The following is a 15,847-nucleotide window of genomic DNA, read 5'->3' on the forward strand; positions in this document are numbered from 1 at the left end:
GCGGGGTTGATGGGGCGGAGGGCGTGCCGCTCCCCGTGGATAAAGGCCGGGCGGCGGCGCGGGGCCGCGCAGAACCGTTGGGTTGGGTAGCGGGGGAGGCGGCATCGAGACCAGAAAAAGGAGAGGGGCCTCTGCTGAGCGCGGCGCTCTTCACTCTCTCCCTCCCTCCCTCCTTTCCCTCCCTCCCCGCAGGCGGCCGGGCGGGGCGCGGGCGGAGCGCAGCGGATCGAGGAGGCGGAGCGGGGCCGGCCATGAGCACGCAGGCGCGGGGTCAGGGCGCGCGGAGAGCGGCCGATCCCGACGGCGAGATGCCCGCCACCGAGAAGGACCTGGCGGAGGACGCGCCTTGGAAGCGCATCCAGCAGAACACCTTCACCCGCTGGTGTAACGAGCACCTGCGCTGCGTCAACAAGCGCATCGGCAACCTGCAGCATGACCTGAGCGACGGGCTGCGGCTGATCGCGCTGCTGGAGGTGCTCAGCCAGAAGCGCATGTACCGCAAGTACCACCAGCGGCCCACCTTCCGCCAGATGCAGCTGGAGAACGTCTCGGTGGCCCTCGAGTTCCTGGAGCGGGAGAGCATCAAGCTGGTCTCCATCGGTGAGTGCGTCTCCGGCGGGCCGTTTTGTTGTTTTCTCTTTTAATTGTGTGTTTTCCTGCGCTGGACCTTTGCCTGGCGGAGCTATGACGGAGCTCAGGGCAGTGGGGGCTGCGGGCTTGGAAGCTGAGGGGCTTCTGCTGTTTCTGTTTTTACAGAGCTGGGTGTGCCGTGGGGCTGCCCCACAGCCCGGCTGTCGGGGCTGGCAGCGAGCTCCTGTCCTCAGCGTGCCTCACGATCACTGCTTCATAGGTGAAGCTTTGCTTTCAGGTCTTTCCTGAAGAAACCTGGTGCCGGAGCGAGTTCTCTCCCTGTGCAGGCAGTTCCTCCAGGCACTGACCCCTCCCGCAGCCCGGCGGGGTGTGCGGCGGGACAATGCTGCTCTAGCTGGGCGTACCTGGGCTCCGGCACCGTGCTGGAGCCAGGCTCTCACGGCTGTGCAGAAATAGCTGCAGCCGTAGGTAGGGTAGGAGAGTGGGGAGACTTTGCTCACCACAGCCCAGTAGATGATGCCAGTGTTCAGAGTAGTTATTGATGCCTAAGCACAGTTGCAGCTTTTGAACAGGATTGCACTTTCTCAATCTTTCTGCTGCGATGGCTTAGGGCAGGAAATGTCCAGGCAACCCTGCTAAGCCCAGGCAATGGGTGCTTTTAGCTGGCTTGAGATTTGCCTGCCTGTGCCGTACCGGGGCGTGGAGCTGGTTGATAGCTGGTAGTTTGGAGACGGAGGCTGCTGGCATGCACGTCGGATTGCGGATGATCCCTCAGGAATGCATTCGGTGACCGTTTGGGGAATAGCTCAGGTGTGGCCATAACGTAGTCTGTAAAGCAGCAATTTGAATGCCTGGGAGATCTCTGGGAAGGAATGTGAATGCCTTTTCTAGCTCTTTGCCAGATAACTTTAACTACTGCTTCCTGATGATTCTGGCCTCGATGAATTGCACAGCTGAATTTGTAGAGTGTAGCTCTCCTCAGTTGTCTAAAATGCTTGGCCAAGGTAAAAGCTGTTTCTCTTCAAAGGCTTTAGCTACAATAGCAAGAAAATAGAAACTTCTCCAGTTTGGGGGAGACCTGGCCCTCTGGAAACCTGTAGCTGGGTACCCTCTTCTTCCCCTCTGCTAGTGTGTAAAAGCAGCTTTGGACAAGAAGTGAGGACTGTTGGTCCCAACTGGCTGATTGTCCTCCCTGGGCAGAACAGCTAACTTGCAGCTGGGAATAAAGCTGGTGCTAATTATTTACTTAGAGATGGAGTCCCTTTGCACTCAGTGGGGTTCGAATTGCAGCTGCTGATTCCTGGGCTGAGCTTTTGCTAACATCAGAGCTCACCTTTCTGGCAGGTTGTTGTGTTGACTAGCTCCAACACCAGGCCAGCATTCCCCTCCTATTGTATTGTTTTCCCTAGAAAAATGTTGTTGCTCCAGCTGCCTTCCTCTTTGTCTGTGGAACTTCCCGAGGGTGATGGGCTTGGGAGATCAAGGCTGCTCCAGTCAGGTCTGGCTTTCAGTGACTTCCGCTCTAGAAATACTGCTGCTGCAGCACAGCTCCTTTACATGGTTAGGCTGAACTGCAGGGTGTCTGTAATCGTTTAAGACATGTCTATTTGTTTTACAGCTTACTTGCTTTGTGTTGGTTATTAAAAAACCAAATAAAATTTAAAAAACCCAAACCATGAGAAAACGTGAAGCTTTGAGAGAATGGAATGACTACAACTGCTAATGCTTTTGCCATATCCCAGCCTGTGCATGAAGGAGTGTACAGCTCCATCAGTGCTCTGCCACCTGAGCTGGAGCCAAGGAGTAGCACAGGAGCCCTACTGTACAGTCCTGGATAAACTGAGCCTGTCCTGAAAAAACATTCTGAATGGCCTTCCCAAAAAAGACATTGAGTGAGCCTTGCAGTGCTCTGCTGGGTTGAAGGGCCAAAGCCCTTGGCATCTGTCCTGCAGATGCAGTGTCCACTGGGATCACTACCTACCTGTCCCTGGTGTGTTTTTCCCTGCAGGTTCTGAAGAACTTGAGACTTTCTTTTTTTTTTCTACTGTTTAGTCTCTTTTGTGTTGTTGAACTAAACCAGGGCCATTTCAGACCCTGGAGCTGAAGTGAAAAAAAAAACAACTAGTAAAGGCTCTAGGTGGAGAACTTTTATGACCAGGTTGGTCTTTAGGGCCCGGGGTGTTTAGGGCCAACTCTGAGCCAGATCAACTGGGGAAACCTGACAGCTGCGCCTGCTGGATTTCTGGCATTAATAATGCCATCAGACCTCTGCTAAGTGGATGCAGTGCCTGTTCCAGTTATTATTTAACTTCCAGGAACATTTTGGAAGCCATGTGTTATGGCTCAGCTACTGCTGCTGTACTACAACCACATTTAAAAACCTTTTCAGTAGCAAGGTTTTGGCATTCAGTGTTTGTCTATTTTAAATAAGTCTGCCTATGCACAGTGTTTGACCACAGCCCTTTCTGGATGCACATTAGAAGCCCTACCTCTCCTGCTGCTGTTACCCTTGGTTTAGTCTCTGCTCAGAGTCTTTTGCTAGTTTCAGGAAGCTTTTCTTCTAGGCATGAAGTGTCTCCACTTCAATGCAAAATTGGCTGCATGTCTGATCAACTGTAAAAAAGACCATGAAGCACATAGGTGCTTTGTGCCGTCCAGCAAAGATGGGAGTGAATGCTCTGAAAAAGTTGCTGTGGGAGGAGGTGACTTCACAGAGCCTTCTTCTCAAAGTGAGGCGGCTGCTGTGCTGCTCAAGTGTTAACAAGTGTTAAGTCTAGCCTTTTTCAGTGTCTGCTAGACTGAGATAATTGCAAATTCCTGGGTGCTGAGTGGCATGCTGCATGACAGGCATTGGGAGTAGGATGCCAGGAATGTAGAGCACAAGGGCTTTCTCTTGGTGAAGGGGCAGATTGACTCTACAGATTGCTTAGCAGAGAAGGGAGGGGAGTTGAAGCTAATTTGGCATTGAGCTTGTCCCTAGAAACTCCTGGTAACAGGAGTCAACTCATATAGCTTAGAAGCAGAGGAGTTGGATGCCTGAAGCCTGGCAAATGGTTTTGGGGTGAGACCTGCCAAGATGCACCCAGGCTTGCAGCCAGCAGGTCCTAGGTGCAAACTCTGCTGCTCAGTATCTGTTTGCTGTGTTCTCATGGCCACTGCTCATCCAGCAGCGTTGTGTCACTGGTGGAGGGAGGATGGGTGCCAAGCTGCCTTGTTGAGTAAAACTGCTGTCTTGGGCTGCTACAGTCAGATTGAGTAAACTGAAAAATGTGGTTTCTCTGCCAGGTTGCAATTTCACCAGGTAAGTGAGCTGACCTGGCTTGCCTCACAATGGCAGGATGTGAAGTGGCAGTGGAAGTCAGTGGATGGGCAGTGGCATGTCTGTGCCATGGCAGTAGGATCCACTGCTGGCCATGGCTACTGTTGTGTGATTTGTTTACAGATTTGTCTCTGTGGTGATCCTGTGTCCTGCTGCAGTGCCTGCAGGGAGTTCAGCTATGCCAGGAAGGAGATGGGTGAGGAGAGGATGGGGTTATAATCATGGTCAGTTGGTACTTGCCTCATGGTGAGTTTGGTTGTGACATATCCCAGCTGCAGGAGTACTCACCAAACATAATCTGTGCGTTGGGTGGGATTTTGGTTAATGATCAAGTACTTGATGCACACACTGTGGTCTATAGTGTGCTTAAGATGAAAGACCTGTGAGTCTGAGGACCTTATAGTAATCTCATTTTAGGAAAACAGCTGAAAACCTACTTTCTTCCCATGCTTCTGGTACATTAAAGAGTGACAAAACAAACTGTACATTTCTAGAGGGAAAACTAGTCTCTTGTAAAACAGTAAATGTGTTGTCCTGTAATGCTTAGAGGTAGGTCCTTGAAAACTGAAAAAAGAAAATGTGTTTTCAGCCTGTGTACACTTAAGGCTCTTTTATCTCACTCAATGTTCTATTAACACATCCTAAAGAGTTAGTCAAAATACGCTTGCATTTTGTCTGCCACTTATCTGTGACTTCCCTGGATGCTGCTTTCTGGAAAATATCCAGTGTGACTTGGAAGCAGATTTCTGCTTCTTGGAAATATGACACTCCTTCCCTTTGAAAATAATTTTTGATAGATGTGCAGTCCTCTTTGCTGGAGGTGGCTTCAGCTTTGGAAGGTACTTGGTCTCCTCAGGACCTTCTGTTTCAGTGGCTGGACTGCTGGTGTAATAAAAAAGTGCCTTTGCCTGAACTATGAGTTCCAAGTTACAGGAGACTTTAAGGTAGCTTCCACAGACTGTTCTTGCGTTCTTTTACATATGAGCGGAAACTTGTAAAGTGATCAAACTTCAGTAAAATTACTTAGGGCCAGCTAGACTAATGTGCTAAACAGCTTTTCATTTAAGGCACTGAAGGCTATGCCAGCTATTCAGGATGGACTGAACTCAACTGCTCCATATTCTAATGCCACGTCCTGTATTGACTTACATGAGGATGTTTAAATCTAAGTGGGTTAGGATAACTCTTTTCTAGCCTACAACTGTAACCTAAGAATGTGGTTAGCCTTGTGTGTGGTCATGCTGCGATGTTGCCAGCATTGTTCTGTGTCTGCTCCAAGCAATGGGAAGTAAAACAATGGTCTCTGAATCCCCCAGGCTGCAGAAGAATTCTGTTTTCTCTCTGCTGCTCAGAAAAAGACTTTGATGAGCAGCTAGTTTGGGCCCTGAACAAGGGTCTGCTAAGTTTAGACCACTAATCCACGTTTAGCAAGCACACCAGAGCGAAAGTGTTTTGCTGGTTATGCTGGAGTGAGCAAACATCTGCTGTACTATGGTGCTTACCAGGTCCCTGCCACCAGCACCAAGTGGCCCTGTCTTCCTTGATTGCCTGGCATGATAGAGAGCTCATGAATATGTCACCTGAGTCATAAGTCATTACAGTAAAAGACACAGAGCTCAGTGAATTGGTGTTTGGCTCTGTCTGGTGTGGTACCAGTGTGCCTGAAGGGCCTGTCACAGTGGCTCTTGCTTACAAAGCATTGAGCATGACTCTGGCTGTTGGTGATGTAGCCAGGCTTTCTGTAGACAAACTGCAGGTGCCTGTGGGGTTTTCTTGCTTTTTTTTGTGTCCTCTGGTAGTACTGTGGGTCCTGTTCTAGAGTACCAGCCATGGGGAGGAGGAGTGCACCATGGTAGTGATGGTGGGTGGAAGTAGATGGGGCGGGTAGCTGCAATCAGCTTGGATGTGGCAAGAAAAACGGAACTGGATATACCAAGTGTGTCTCTGCCAGAGGAAGTGCTGTGTAGCTGGATGTTAGCTGCTGTGGCAAGACTCAACCCCAAAATATATGTAGAAAAGACGAGGGGAAGGCACCCACCCTTGTTAGGAGATCTGAGCAGTGTGGTACAGCTTTCACTGTATGGCATTGCTTAGCTTGCTGCAGGCTGAATTCCTGCTGATGGTCAAAAGTGGTGGGGGAACAGTATGTGTGTGTAGGTGATGTTTGGAGGAAATAGAGTAGCAGTTTCATGAAGATGCTGTGTCTGTGAAACTTGTACTAGCTGCTTGTGTATCTTTTCTCGATAGCTGCACTTGTCTCTGCCTGTGTGCGTGGTAAGCATGGATACTCACCCGACCCTCCTGCAACCCCCCCACTGGGTGGGGTGAGTAGAGCTCCCCTTGCTCTTCCTGGGAACTTGACCTCGGGTTCAGAGTTGAGTCAACTGAGATCTGAGGTTCTGTGCAATGGGCTCAGCAAGCTCTGCCTGTTTATTTGGATTTGTGCCATGAAACTCCAGTGAGTTTTTCCCCCTAGGTTCTGCTTCTGGGGACTTGGTGAAAGATTTTCTTTCCCCACAAGGCAAAAGTTTGTGTAGTTGCACTCCTGCTTGTTTGTGTTCCTCCTAAGGAAGAACTCATGCTCTGTAATCTATTAGGGAGGACTTTCTTCTAGGTCATCATTAGGAGATAAATCCCGGTTCTGTACTCAAAAGCCTTGCAGTAAGTGTATGCTGTATCTTAACCAGATGGTTTTCTGGGCTCTGATGTGGTCTCTAACCTGTCTGTCAGCCCCCCTTGGCTCTCTGTCTCTCCTGCAGCTAACCTTGAATTTTGAAGATGCCTACATAATATCTGGTACATCACAGTGAGGATTGGATCTGCTGTGGTGGGCTTTGGGTTCACCTAATGGATTGCAAGTCCTTGTGTAAGCACTATTCTGCTGCAAGCAGTTGAAGTCTAACATCCATAGTGAAAAGTATGCTATGTCTAGTTCCTACTGTTCTTGTACATGGTAACTGGGATACAGCCACTGCAAAAATAAACTGGATTTTTCATGTCAGTGAATACAAGCTAGGTCACTTCAAACAGCAGCCAAATGAAATTTTGCCCAAGTTCCTGGGGAAGCAAGAGTTGCCTGGCACATCCTCCCTTGTGGTGAGTAAGGCAGCAGACACTGCCCTGGGCTGCCTGGGAGTGAGCAGAGGGTGGAGGAGCTGAATCCTGTCTCCCCTGGTGTGATGGGCTGAAGTTCTTTGAACCTCCTGCTGATATTGCCCTTGAAAGAAAACAGCCGTGTCTCTCTAAAGTGTCTGAGAAGAGCGGCCACACAAGCAGCTGCACTGTCTAGTTACCAGTGGGATGCTTCCTCTGAGTGAGGTGATGGCCCTTTGCTGTTCCTTACAACCTGGAGAAATAGACAACTAAACTAATGGGAAGGAACCAGTAAATACAGAAGGCAATCTCTTACTTTAAAGCATAAATTCAGCAGATACTTCAGAGTTAATTTGTCTGGGTCACTGAAATATAGCAAGTTTTACTGATCAGGCTGGTGAGTTGGTAGTGGCAGAGCTTTGACCATTCAGGCTGTGGCCTTCCCTGGCTATGCACAGGGACAAGCTGTTTTCATCTAACAGCAGCAGCAGGTTGCATGAGCTCTCCTGGCAGCATTACCCAGTAACAGCACAAAAATGGCTGTGGGCTGCACTGACATCATGGGCTGTGGCTCCTTCTCCCTCGCTTCAGGCCATGCTGTAAATCATGACGCGTTTATTTGTCAGAGCATTGAATTACTGTGGCATGAGCTGGCCAGGCTGCGTGGCAGCACCGTTCCCAAATGATGGCTCCTCTGAGGGCGAGGTGGGCACAGACTGCCCTGCTGAGGGGGCAGGTTGGGCAATGGCTGTTGCAGCACATCCCACTGTCACATTGCTGTGGTTGGTTCTGGCATGGAGTGGGTGCTGTGCTGAGCAGAGGCTGGCTGTCAGCCTCCCTCTGCTCTCCCCATGCTGCTGGGGTGGCTCTTGCTGCATCCTGCTTGCCTGGGTGGGGCGCAGGCATTTGCAACACTGGCCACAGCCCTCTGCATGCCTGCTCTGCTGCAGAGCAACTGCTAGTCCACACACAGCTGATGTGCTTCCACACACTTTTTGTGCTGAAACTTGTGTGATGAGCTTTGGGCTGAGCTATTAAATGCTGCTCTGAAACGCCGACTCCTGTCTTTTGCATTGGTGCTGTGAGCAGGTCTGGCCCTGGGGGCCACCCCAGCCTGACCTGGGGGTAGGAAGCTGGTGGCTGGTCTCTGCACCTCCCAGCCCACAGCAATTTCAGACTACCTTGTGTGCTTGTAGCTGCTTACTGGTTTTGATTAGTCTGTGGCCTCTCTCGTAAGGAGATAATGTATTCTGCATTTCTGAGCCTACATAAAATGCACTGTCGTAGTTGGTGGGCCCAAAATGAGCAAGTGGTGAGCTATGTTATGTACAGTATGTTGTGTCTGCTCTGGGGCCCTGCAGCAGAAGGCAAACACTCATGATATGTGCATTTGAAGGTTATTCAAACACAGAAGAGGAAATGCTGTTCCCCTCGGCTAGATACTGACTTGCTCTATCTGTGTTTCCTTTAATTGGTGTAATTAACTGTTTTGCATTCCCTTTTCTCACAACAACCTTGCAGTAGTAGGTGCAGCAGTTTTAGTGGACTTTCCATAGGCAAATACTGGCAAGCCAGGTCTTGGAACTAGTTTAAATCTCCGTGCTAAAACACTGCTGGGTACATCTTGGAGGTGAGCTTCAGCTTTGCACAGATCCTCCCTTTGTTATAAGGTGAGTGATAGGAGCAGGTTTCCCTAGTCTCAGACTGCAGGAGCAAAGAGCCTGAGCTGGGGTATATATGCAGGGTCCTGCATTTGTCTTTGACACATCTTCCACACTGGGAACTGACAGTATAATAAATACACCTTGTGTCTGTTATGGTGTGAGACACACATCTTGGATTTATCTCTCTGCTTTTGATCCTTGCTACAGAACAGGAAATGCTGGCTTGCTAAACCAAATTGATGTCTAACTGTCATCTTGATGGTGCAAGGTATCATATGTTGCCTCACCATCACAGCTAGACAGTGAATTTCTGTAGAGTTTCTCTGCAAAACTAGAAGTAATGCTGCTTGTTGGTCTCCCTAGTAATCTGAAGTCCAGGCATCTTTGAGCCTCCTTCAGCACCTGGATCTTCCTGAAGGGCTGCTGTTTGCTTATGTCACTCTAGTTGCAGTGGCTCTCTGGGCAGTTGTTACTTCCCCAGACATTGCTTGTTACCAAATTCCTTTGTGGGGGACAAGCTAATGTCTGAGCAGACTATACCATCCCAAGTGTTCCCACAAATGGTACTTTATCATGTTGTTTCAGTTTTGTTCCGGCTGTTGATTACCAGTGTGGTTGCATGCAAATATCCTATAGCTCATGTAACCGCTAGAACAAGATCAATGATCTAATTAAAAGTCAAATAGAAACAGCTTTACTTGTCTTTGGGGATTATTGCTTTTGGTAACTCTTTTGGGCATGTAGTAAAAATGCAGCTATGAAGAAGGAGAAAATTTAGGCTGGTGACTGCCAGGAAAATTTGTAATGATGCTTAAAGGGCAGTGACTTCTGGTGCCACAGCTGGAGCTCACCAGCACTGGACACTGCTGCTGTCAGAAGTCACAACTAAGACATGGAGGTTTTGGAACCAGGACTGGAGGACCCTCTATGGTGGTGCCACCTTAATGCTCTCGGTACTTTGTGATCATGTGTTCCTGTGCTGTTTAGTGCTGACTTACGTGAGTTCGATGCTCTTAACAGAGGATGCAGCATATGTGCTGGACAACTGAACACTGACATTGAACTTGGGTGGCCAGAGCAGGGAGGGTGACTTGCCACAGCCCAATACAGCTGCTTTGGAGAAGACCCCAGCTTGCAGAGGTTGCTGCATGTTGATAAACCAGCTCCTGAGCTAATAGTACTTCTCTGGCCTAACCTGGGTGCTGAGCAGGAGCAGGGATTGCTCAATCAAGGTGCTAGTGACCAAGTGAATTGTCTGCTTGGTGGGAGGCCACCGTCAGGTGACCCAGGAGTGCCTGCAGCTCCTAGGTGGCCAGTTATGTTTTTTGCATCCAAAAAGACATAGAAGAGCCTGAGAGAGTCTTCTAGTGGTCCAGGTTCTCTCCAAATACAGGAGTGAAGAAGCACTGATTGCATTCAGCTCACAGCCACTGTACAGCAGGGTGGCTCAGCATGCCCTTGGTGCTGTCACACCGGATGATCTGTGGCTGCTCAGTGAGCATTGCTGAGCATGCTAATGACTTGCAGACATCTGCAGCTACAGGGATAGAAGCATGTGCTACTCCTGGACAAGGGTATTACACAACCCTTGTCCCATGGAATTAACTGCTTTGCCATTGGGATTCTCACAGCAGTATATCCCAATCTGCTGCTTTCTGGGAAGAGGCAGTTTGGAGCTACTCTGTGAGGATTGTGTCATTGAGAAGGTTTGCTTTGCTGTGAAAGCACTGAGCAGCAGACTTGAGTGAGGAGCTGCTAGTTCAGACCCTGTAAACAGTGGAGATGTCTGGGATTTCCTGGGTGGAAAGCTCTGCTGATTGACTCTTGACTCAAACAGGGAAGCCCTCTGAAGTTAGTGGCATAAAGCCCTACTTCAACATTTCAAATTTTGCTGTGGTTTTGTAGCCTAGCTTGGAGTTTGGTATTCGAGTAAAGAAATATTTCTTCTGATAAATAACTGAATAAAACTATGTCACTTTGAAAGGTTTTATTTGCAAAGAGAAAAAATGAGCTGCTTCACACACAGTGCTGTAGCTATTGGTTGAAAGCACTGCCTAAGGCAGAGGAAGTGCAAATATTTAAATTAACCGGCTTTATTGCTTAAACATAGGCTTTAACAAGCTGCAGAATATTTCTTATTCTACCTGTAAGAAAAATAACTCAGACTTCTGAAGCGGTACCTGGTTATAGCTACAGCATTTAAGCTCAAATGTAGAAGCTGAAAGAAGCAGCCCAGACTTCCTCTGGGAGTAAGATAAACACATGTGGGTCTCTTGTTGTGGCTGGATGAAGGTAAAAGTGCACCCGTAAACATTTTTCAGGGTGAAATGGAGGAATTGCTAAAAACAATGTTATCTAATGGTGCATCAAACCTGGTAGGTACCTGGAAGAGGTATGGGAGGTCAGACAGAGCAATGTAGCTTGTGAAGTTGCTGTAACTATTCCTTCCAGCTCTAGAAAATTTGTCTCTAGAGCCAGTGCTCTGCATTTTTAGTGTTGTGTTAAAAATGTGAAATACAATAGGCTTGCAAATGTGAACAATGTGAGTCTGCAGATTAAAAATGGGATCATGCAGCTGGTGAGGATTTGGGTAATTGCCTGCACCCTTCTTGGTCAGCATATGTGTGATGGAGTGCTGTCCCTGAAGATTGGGAGAGATCTGCAAGCTTGTGAAGTTTGGGAAGACTTGTGTGAAGCCTTCAGTTGGAGGATTTGAAGCCCAGCCTCGGGAGAGGAAAGGTAGCATCTCTGAGCACTGGCCAGTTTGGAAACTGTTAGCAGCCAGAGCCTGTCACGGCTGAGCAGCTCCTGGCTAAGTTGGGTTAGGCTGATGGTGTCAGATGGGCAGACCTGCCTCTGTTTTGCAAGGAGAGTGACAGGATGGCCCCTGAGCAGAGCCCTGGCACGGCACAGGAGGATAGCTCTAGGGCCTGGGGCTGGCGAGCTGGGGTGAGATGGGGACGTGGACTATTTGTGGCCGTGCAAAACCCACACATTTGAAGCCAAGCTTTGCTGTGCGGGGAGTGAGTTGGAGTGGGAGCTGTGGGTGTACGGTTTGCATGAGCGGGTGTCACACAGCTGGGGCTAATGTGTGCTCAAGCTGTGCCATTAATCCCAGCTGCTCCTCTTTAAGGTGCTTGGAGACCACCCGTGCACACTGTGCCTCTGCAGACTCTGCCCCGTGTTCCAGCCATGAAAGCTCCTCTCAGAAGAGGCCTGGCTGATAGTGGCTGCCACAGTGGGATGAATGATCTCGGCCTGGAGCCAAGCGTCGATTCCTTATGTTAGCGGCTTGTAGCTGCAACTGTATAAACACAGCGCTCTCGTGTGTGGGGTGTTAAACACACAGGGCTCAAATCCACACAGTGCAGGGGACAGCCTGGTGGGATGTGCACATGGAAGTGTGTTTACTGTGTTGTACAAGCATACAGAAATGTGTTTGAGCTTCATTGTTTCCCAGAAAGAGGGGAGAGCATTTTTCCATCAAGATACAGCATGCAATATTGTTTATTTAAGAATGGGATTTTCAGGAAGAAATTGAAATTCCTTTCAATCCATTCCTTCTTGGAGAGGACTAGTCATGGTTTCCAGTGGAGGTGGAGGGTAGGTGTCTGTATGTGAAAGCTCGTGGGGAATTAAATCTAGCTGACATGCACAGAAGCTTGAAGACACCTTCATAATGGTCATGGAAAAGCAGCAACACTTTCCAGGCTGTGCATGTGTTTGTAGTGACTATGTCTTGCTCAGTGTGCAGCTGCAGAAAGCAGCCTGCCTGTGTGTCACCCCCTCCTGCTGGACACTCACATGGCAATGCTGTGGTGATGGCTGGAGCTTGAAGACAGGATAAGGGCTCATTTTAGATATTTCACATCATTGCAGCAGTGCTGAAGGGCAGTGGCTGGTGGGACAGTTCTGGTGTTGGGGTGTTTGGGTTTTGGGCTACTTCTGGTGCTGTGTGTTTGTGTTGAGTGAGTACTATGTCTGAATGTCAAAATGAACTGATGAAATTCAGATTTGGGGGGTAATTCCAAAGTGCCTGTTCCAGTCTGCACTGAAGGTACAGTTGCACATGTCATAGTTTAAGCCCAGCCAGCAACTCAGCCCCACACAGCTGCTCACTCACTTCCCTGCTGTGGGATGGGGGAGAGAATTGGAAGAGTAAAAGTGGGAAAACTTGTGTGTTGAGATGAAGACAGTTTAATAAGCAAAGCAAAACAAGGCATTTATTCACCACATCCTATGAGCAGGAAGGTGTTCAGCCATCCATCATGTGTAATGGTTACTGGGGAAGACAGGTGACGTAAAATGTCCCCCCTGCTTCTTTCTTCTGGTTTTGTGCTGAGCATGATATTATATAGTATGGGGTATACCTTGAGTCACTGGGGATCTGCTGTCCCCTCCCTATTTCTTCTGCATCCCCAGCCAGCTCACTGGTGGGGTGAGAGACAGAAAATGCCTTGATGCTATGTAAGCATTGCTCAGCAGTAACAAAAACATCCTTGTGTTATCAGCATAGTTTTCAGCACAAATCCAAAACCCAGCCCCGTTCCAGCTACTGTGAAGAAAATTCATTCTATCCCAGCCAAACTGAGCAGAGCATGTTAAAATTAATTACCTTGCCTGTTGCTTCTCAGGGACATGGTTGGACAGTGATAGCTGGATTAACTCTGTCATTAAGCTGCTGAGGGCTGCAGAGCATCTGTAGGATGGTACCTGGGTTTATATGCTTCAAAACAAGCCTGCATAGAGCAGTGCTGTTAAGTGCTTAGAATCAGAGATGATCAAAACTGAGAAAAACCACAAATCTTTCGTAAAGCTAAAGTAACTGGTACGTTACTTTCTGATGTGTTACTTACCCCAAACCACAAAATGTGCTCCAATCCTCAGTGCTTTGGTGCTGCAGACCAGAGTGGAGATGGGTTGAGCTGTGCAGAGCTGCATGAATGGGGATTTCCTTTGAACAGCCCTGTGCACAGTGAATCACAGTCAATGTAGCAATTCTGGTTCAAATGGAAAAATTGAATCTTGGTGTATGTTGTGGCCAAGGATTTCCCCAAACAGTAATCAGTTCTGATAATTTCAGATGTGTTGGTTTTGGCTTCACAAAGTCCAACCCTTGCAGCTTTTGTGCCTGGCGTCTGTTACACAGGAGATGTTAGACAGCCCTATCTGAATGAGCTCATTTATCTCTGCAAGATTTTACATGCTGTTTCATATAACTATCTTGACCTACCCCCAGTGTGAATAAACACGTTGTTAGTAGCACAGAGGTCACTTTGGTTTGGTCACTGGAAACCTCTGCATTGTTATATTGCTTCTTTGGTCTTGCTGAGGCATCTTTTTTTTTTGTAGCCCTGTCTTCCAATTATTTTCTCTCCAGTGCCTGAGGGTGGACCTTCCTGTTATCGCCTGCATTGAAGATTGGTAACATTCATTCATTAATGTGAGATGCAGAACAGCACTAACGACTCTGCCAGCCTCTGGGAGGTCTTTGCAAGAACTAGACAGGTTTTTGACCTTGATGAGACCTGAAGTAACCTGAGATTTAGGATTACTTTAATCCTACAGAGATGGTTACAGCACTCTTAGGCTTTGGAGACAGTTTGTGGCTTTGTGTCACTTGCACTGTTCTGGCACTACAGTTGTTATTTTTCAGTTCAGCCTTTCTGATAGAGGCTTGGCTTTCTAGTTGTGTGTGCATACGTTGTGTTGTGAGGACGTGCTGTTTTCATTTGCATGTGGGAACGAAACAACCTTGAGTTGATCAGACTCCTAGAGAAGTGTTTTTGTGGGGTGTAGACAATAATACATTTGACTAACATTTTAACGTCTTGCTTTAACGGAAATTACTTTCCTGTGAATTGGCTAGTGGTGTTGCTGACTCAGGTGTAGCTGTCTGCTCTGATGGGAAGGTGAAGCCTTCCTGTGCCATGGCAGTACATGTACTGACTCCTGGGGAGCACAGACTGGGTGTAGGATCATTCCCTTTCTCTCCTGTCTCATAACTGGAGGAGGGAGGTGTAGTTTGTGTCACATCACTTTCAAAAGTTGAGCCAAGTGTTTCTCAGAAGAGTGTGATAAAGGCAGGAGGATGCCTTCTTCCCCCTCCCTCCATCATTTAGCAGAAATCCAGTTCTGGCATGTTCACTCCCCACTGCAGGGACTTTCCTTCTCAAATTAGTCCTGGATGATTAATTAGCCCTTGGACCCCTTGTGCTGTGCTGTTCCCATGGCTTCCCGGAGCTTCCCTCCACCCGCCTCTGAACCTGGGGCTGCTGTGGCTGTGTGGGTGCTGTCCTGAAGCCCTTCTCTACAGCCCCATCCCGGGCTGCCAGGTGCTGGCCGGGGGCTTTACCAACCCTCCTGTTGTCTGTGAGGCTGATGCAGTCAGTCTTGCCGGCTGTGCTGTCCTGGAGGATGGGGCTCTGCTGACTCGAGCCCATGGGGAGCACAATTGTCCCATGCAGCCTTGGGCTCCCTTTGCATAGTGAAGCATGAAGGCTGGCTGCTCTGCCACCCAGCTGCCACTCATTCCTTCCTGGAAACGTGTATCTTTGCCATCGAAGGGGCTGAACGTCACCTGCTGGTTCGGTGCAGTCTGTCCCCAGCACAGGCACGTGGGCCCGCGGTGTCCCAGCCGCTCCTGGGGCCGGTAGCAGCCCCGGAGGGGCGTTGGGATGAGCTCAGCAGCGGGGAATGTGCTGTGCTGGTGCAGGGGCCGGGCTCACAGGGCCCATTGTGGGGTGGTTTTGGCGCTGATGCCGTGGGCGGTGTCGTGCTGTGGCAGGCCCGGAGCCCGCTGTGCCTCTGCCATGTATGGGGCGGGAGCTGCAGGTGGGGCACGGGGGTTCCAGCACTGGGGAAAGCCCTCGTGGTGCCTCCCGTGCCCCGGCCGCCGGTGCTCGGCTGTGCCAGCGCTCGAGGTGAGCCGGGGTTTTGGGGTTAGTGTGGCGCTGGCGCTCTGCCCCCGCCAGGCTGGCGAGGGGCTCGCTGGCTGTGGACAAAGCAGCACTCATGGCAACTTACTGCTCTACAAAGGCAGAACATTCAGACGCCTTCCTTTCTTCCCCTGCCCCAAAAGGATGTCAGATAATGGGCACAACATTCCTGCGTGCTGTTCAGCTCGGTATCTGTGCTGCAGTCCTGCAGCTGTGAGTGGGGACCTGCTTGGCCGGGAGCA

At 49.3% G+C, this 15,847-nt stretch overlaps 1 protein-coding gene across 3 annotated transcripts in view; it reads left to right on the top strand.

The window, feature by feature from the left end:
• The first annotated feature begins 282 nt into the window (after nt 1-282).
• FLNB (filamin B) overlaps nt 283-15,847 on the top strand; it is a 70,829-nt gene continuing 55,264 nt past the window's right edge. For 2 of the 3 annotated variants that reach the window (XM_058812990.1, XM_058812991.1), the window contains exon 1: nt 283-600. In XM_058812990.1, the coding sequence (XP_058668973.1) occupies nt 309-600 (292 nt within the window). In that variant the 5' untranslated portion in view covers nt 283-308. The remainder of the gene's footprint in view (nt 601-15,847) is intronic. The other variant, XM_058812992.1, reaches the window with a different exon arrangement.

This window comes from Ammospiza caudacuta, chromosome 12 (assembly GCF_027887145.1).
Source record: "Ammospiza caudacuta isolate bAmmCau1 chromosome 12, bAmmCau1.pri, whole genome shotgun sequence".
In the NCBI taxonomy this organism is placed as follows: domain Eukaryota; kingdom Metazoa; phylum Chordata; class Aves; order Passeriformes; family Passerellidae; genus Ammospiza; species Ammospiza caudacuta.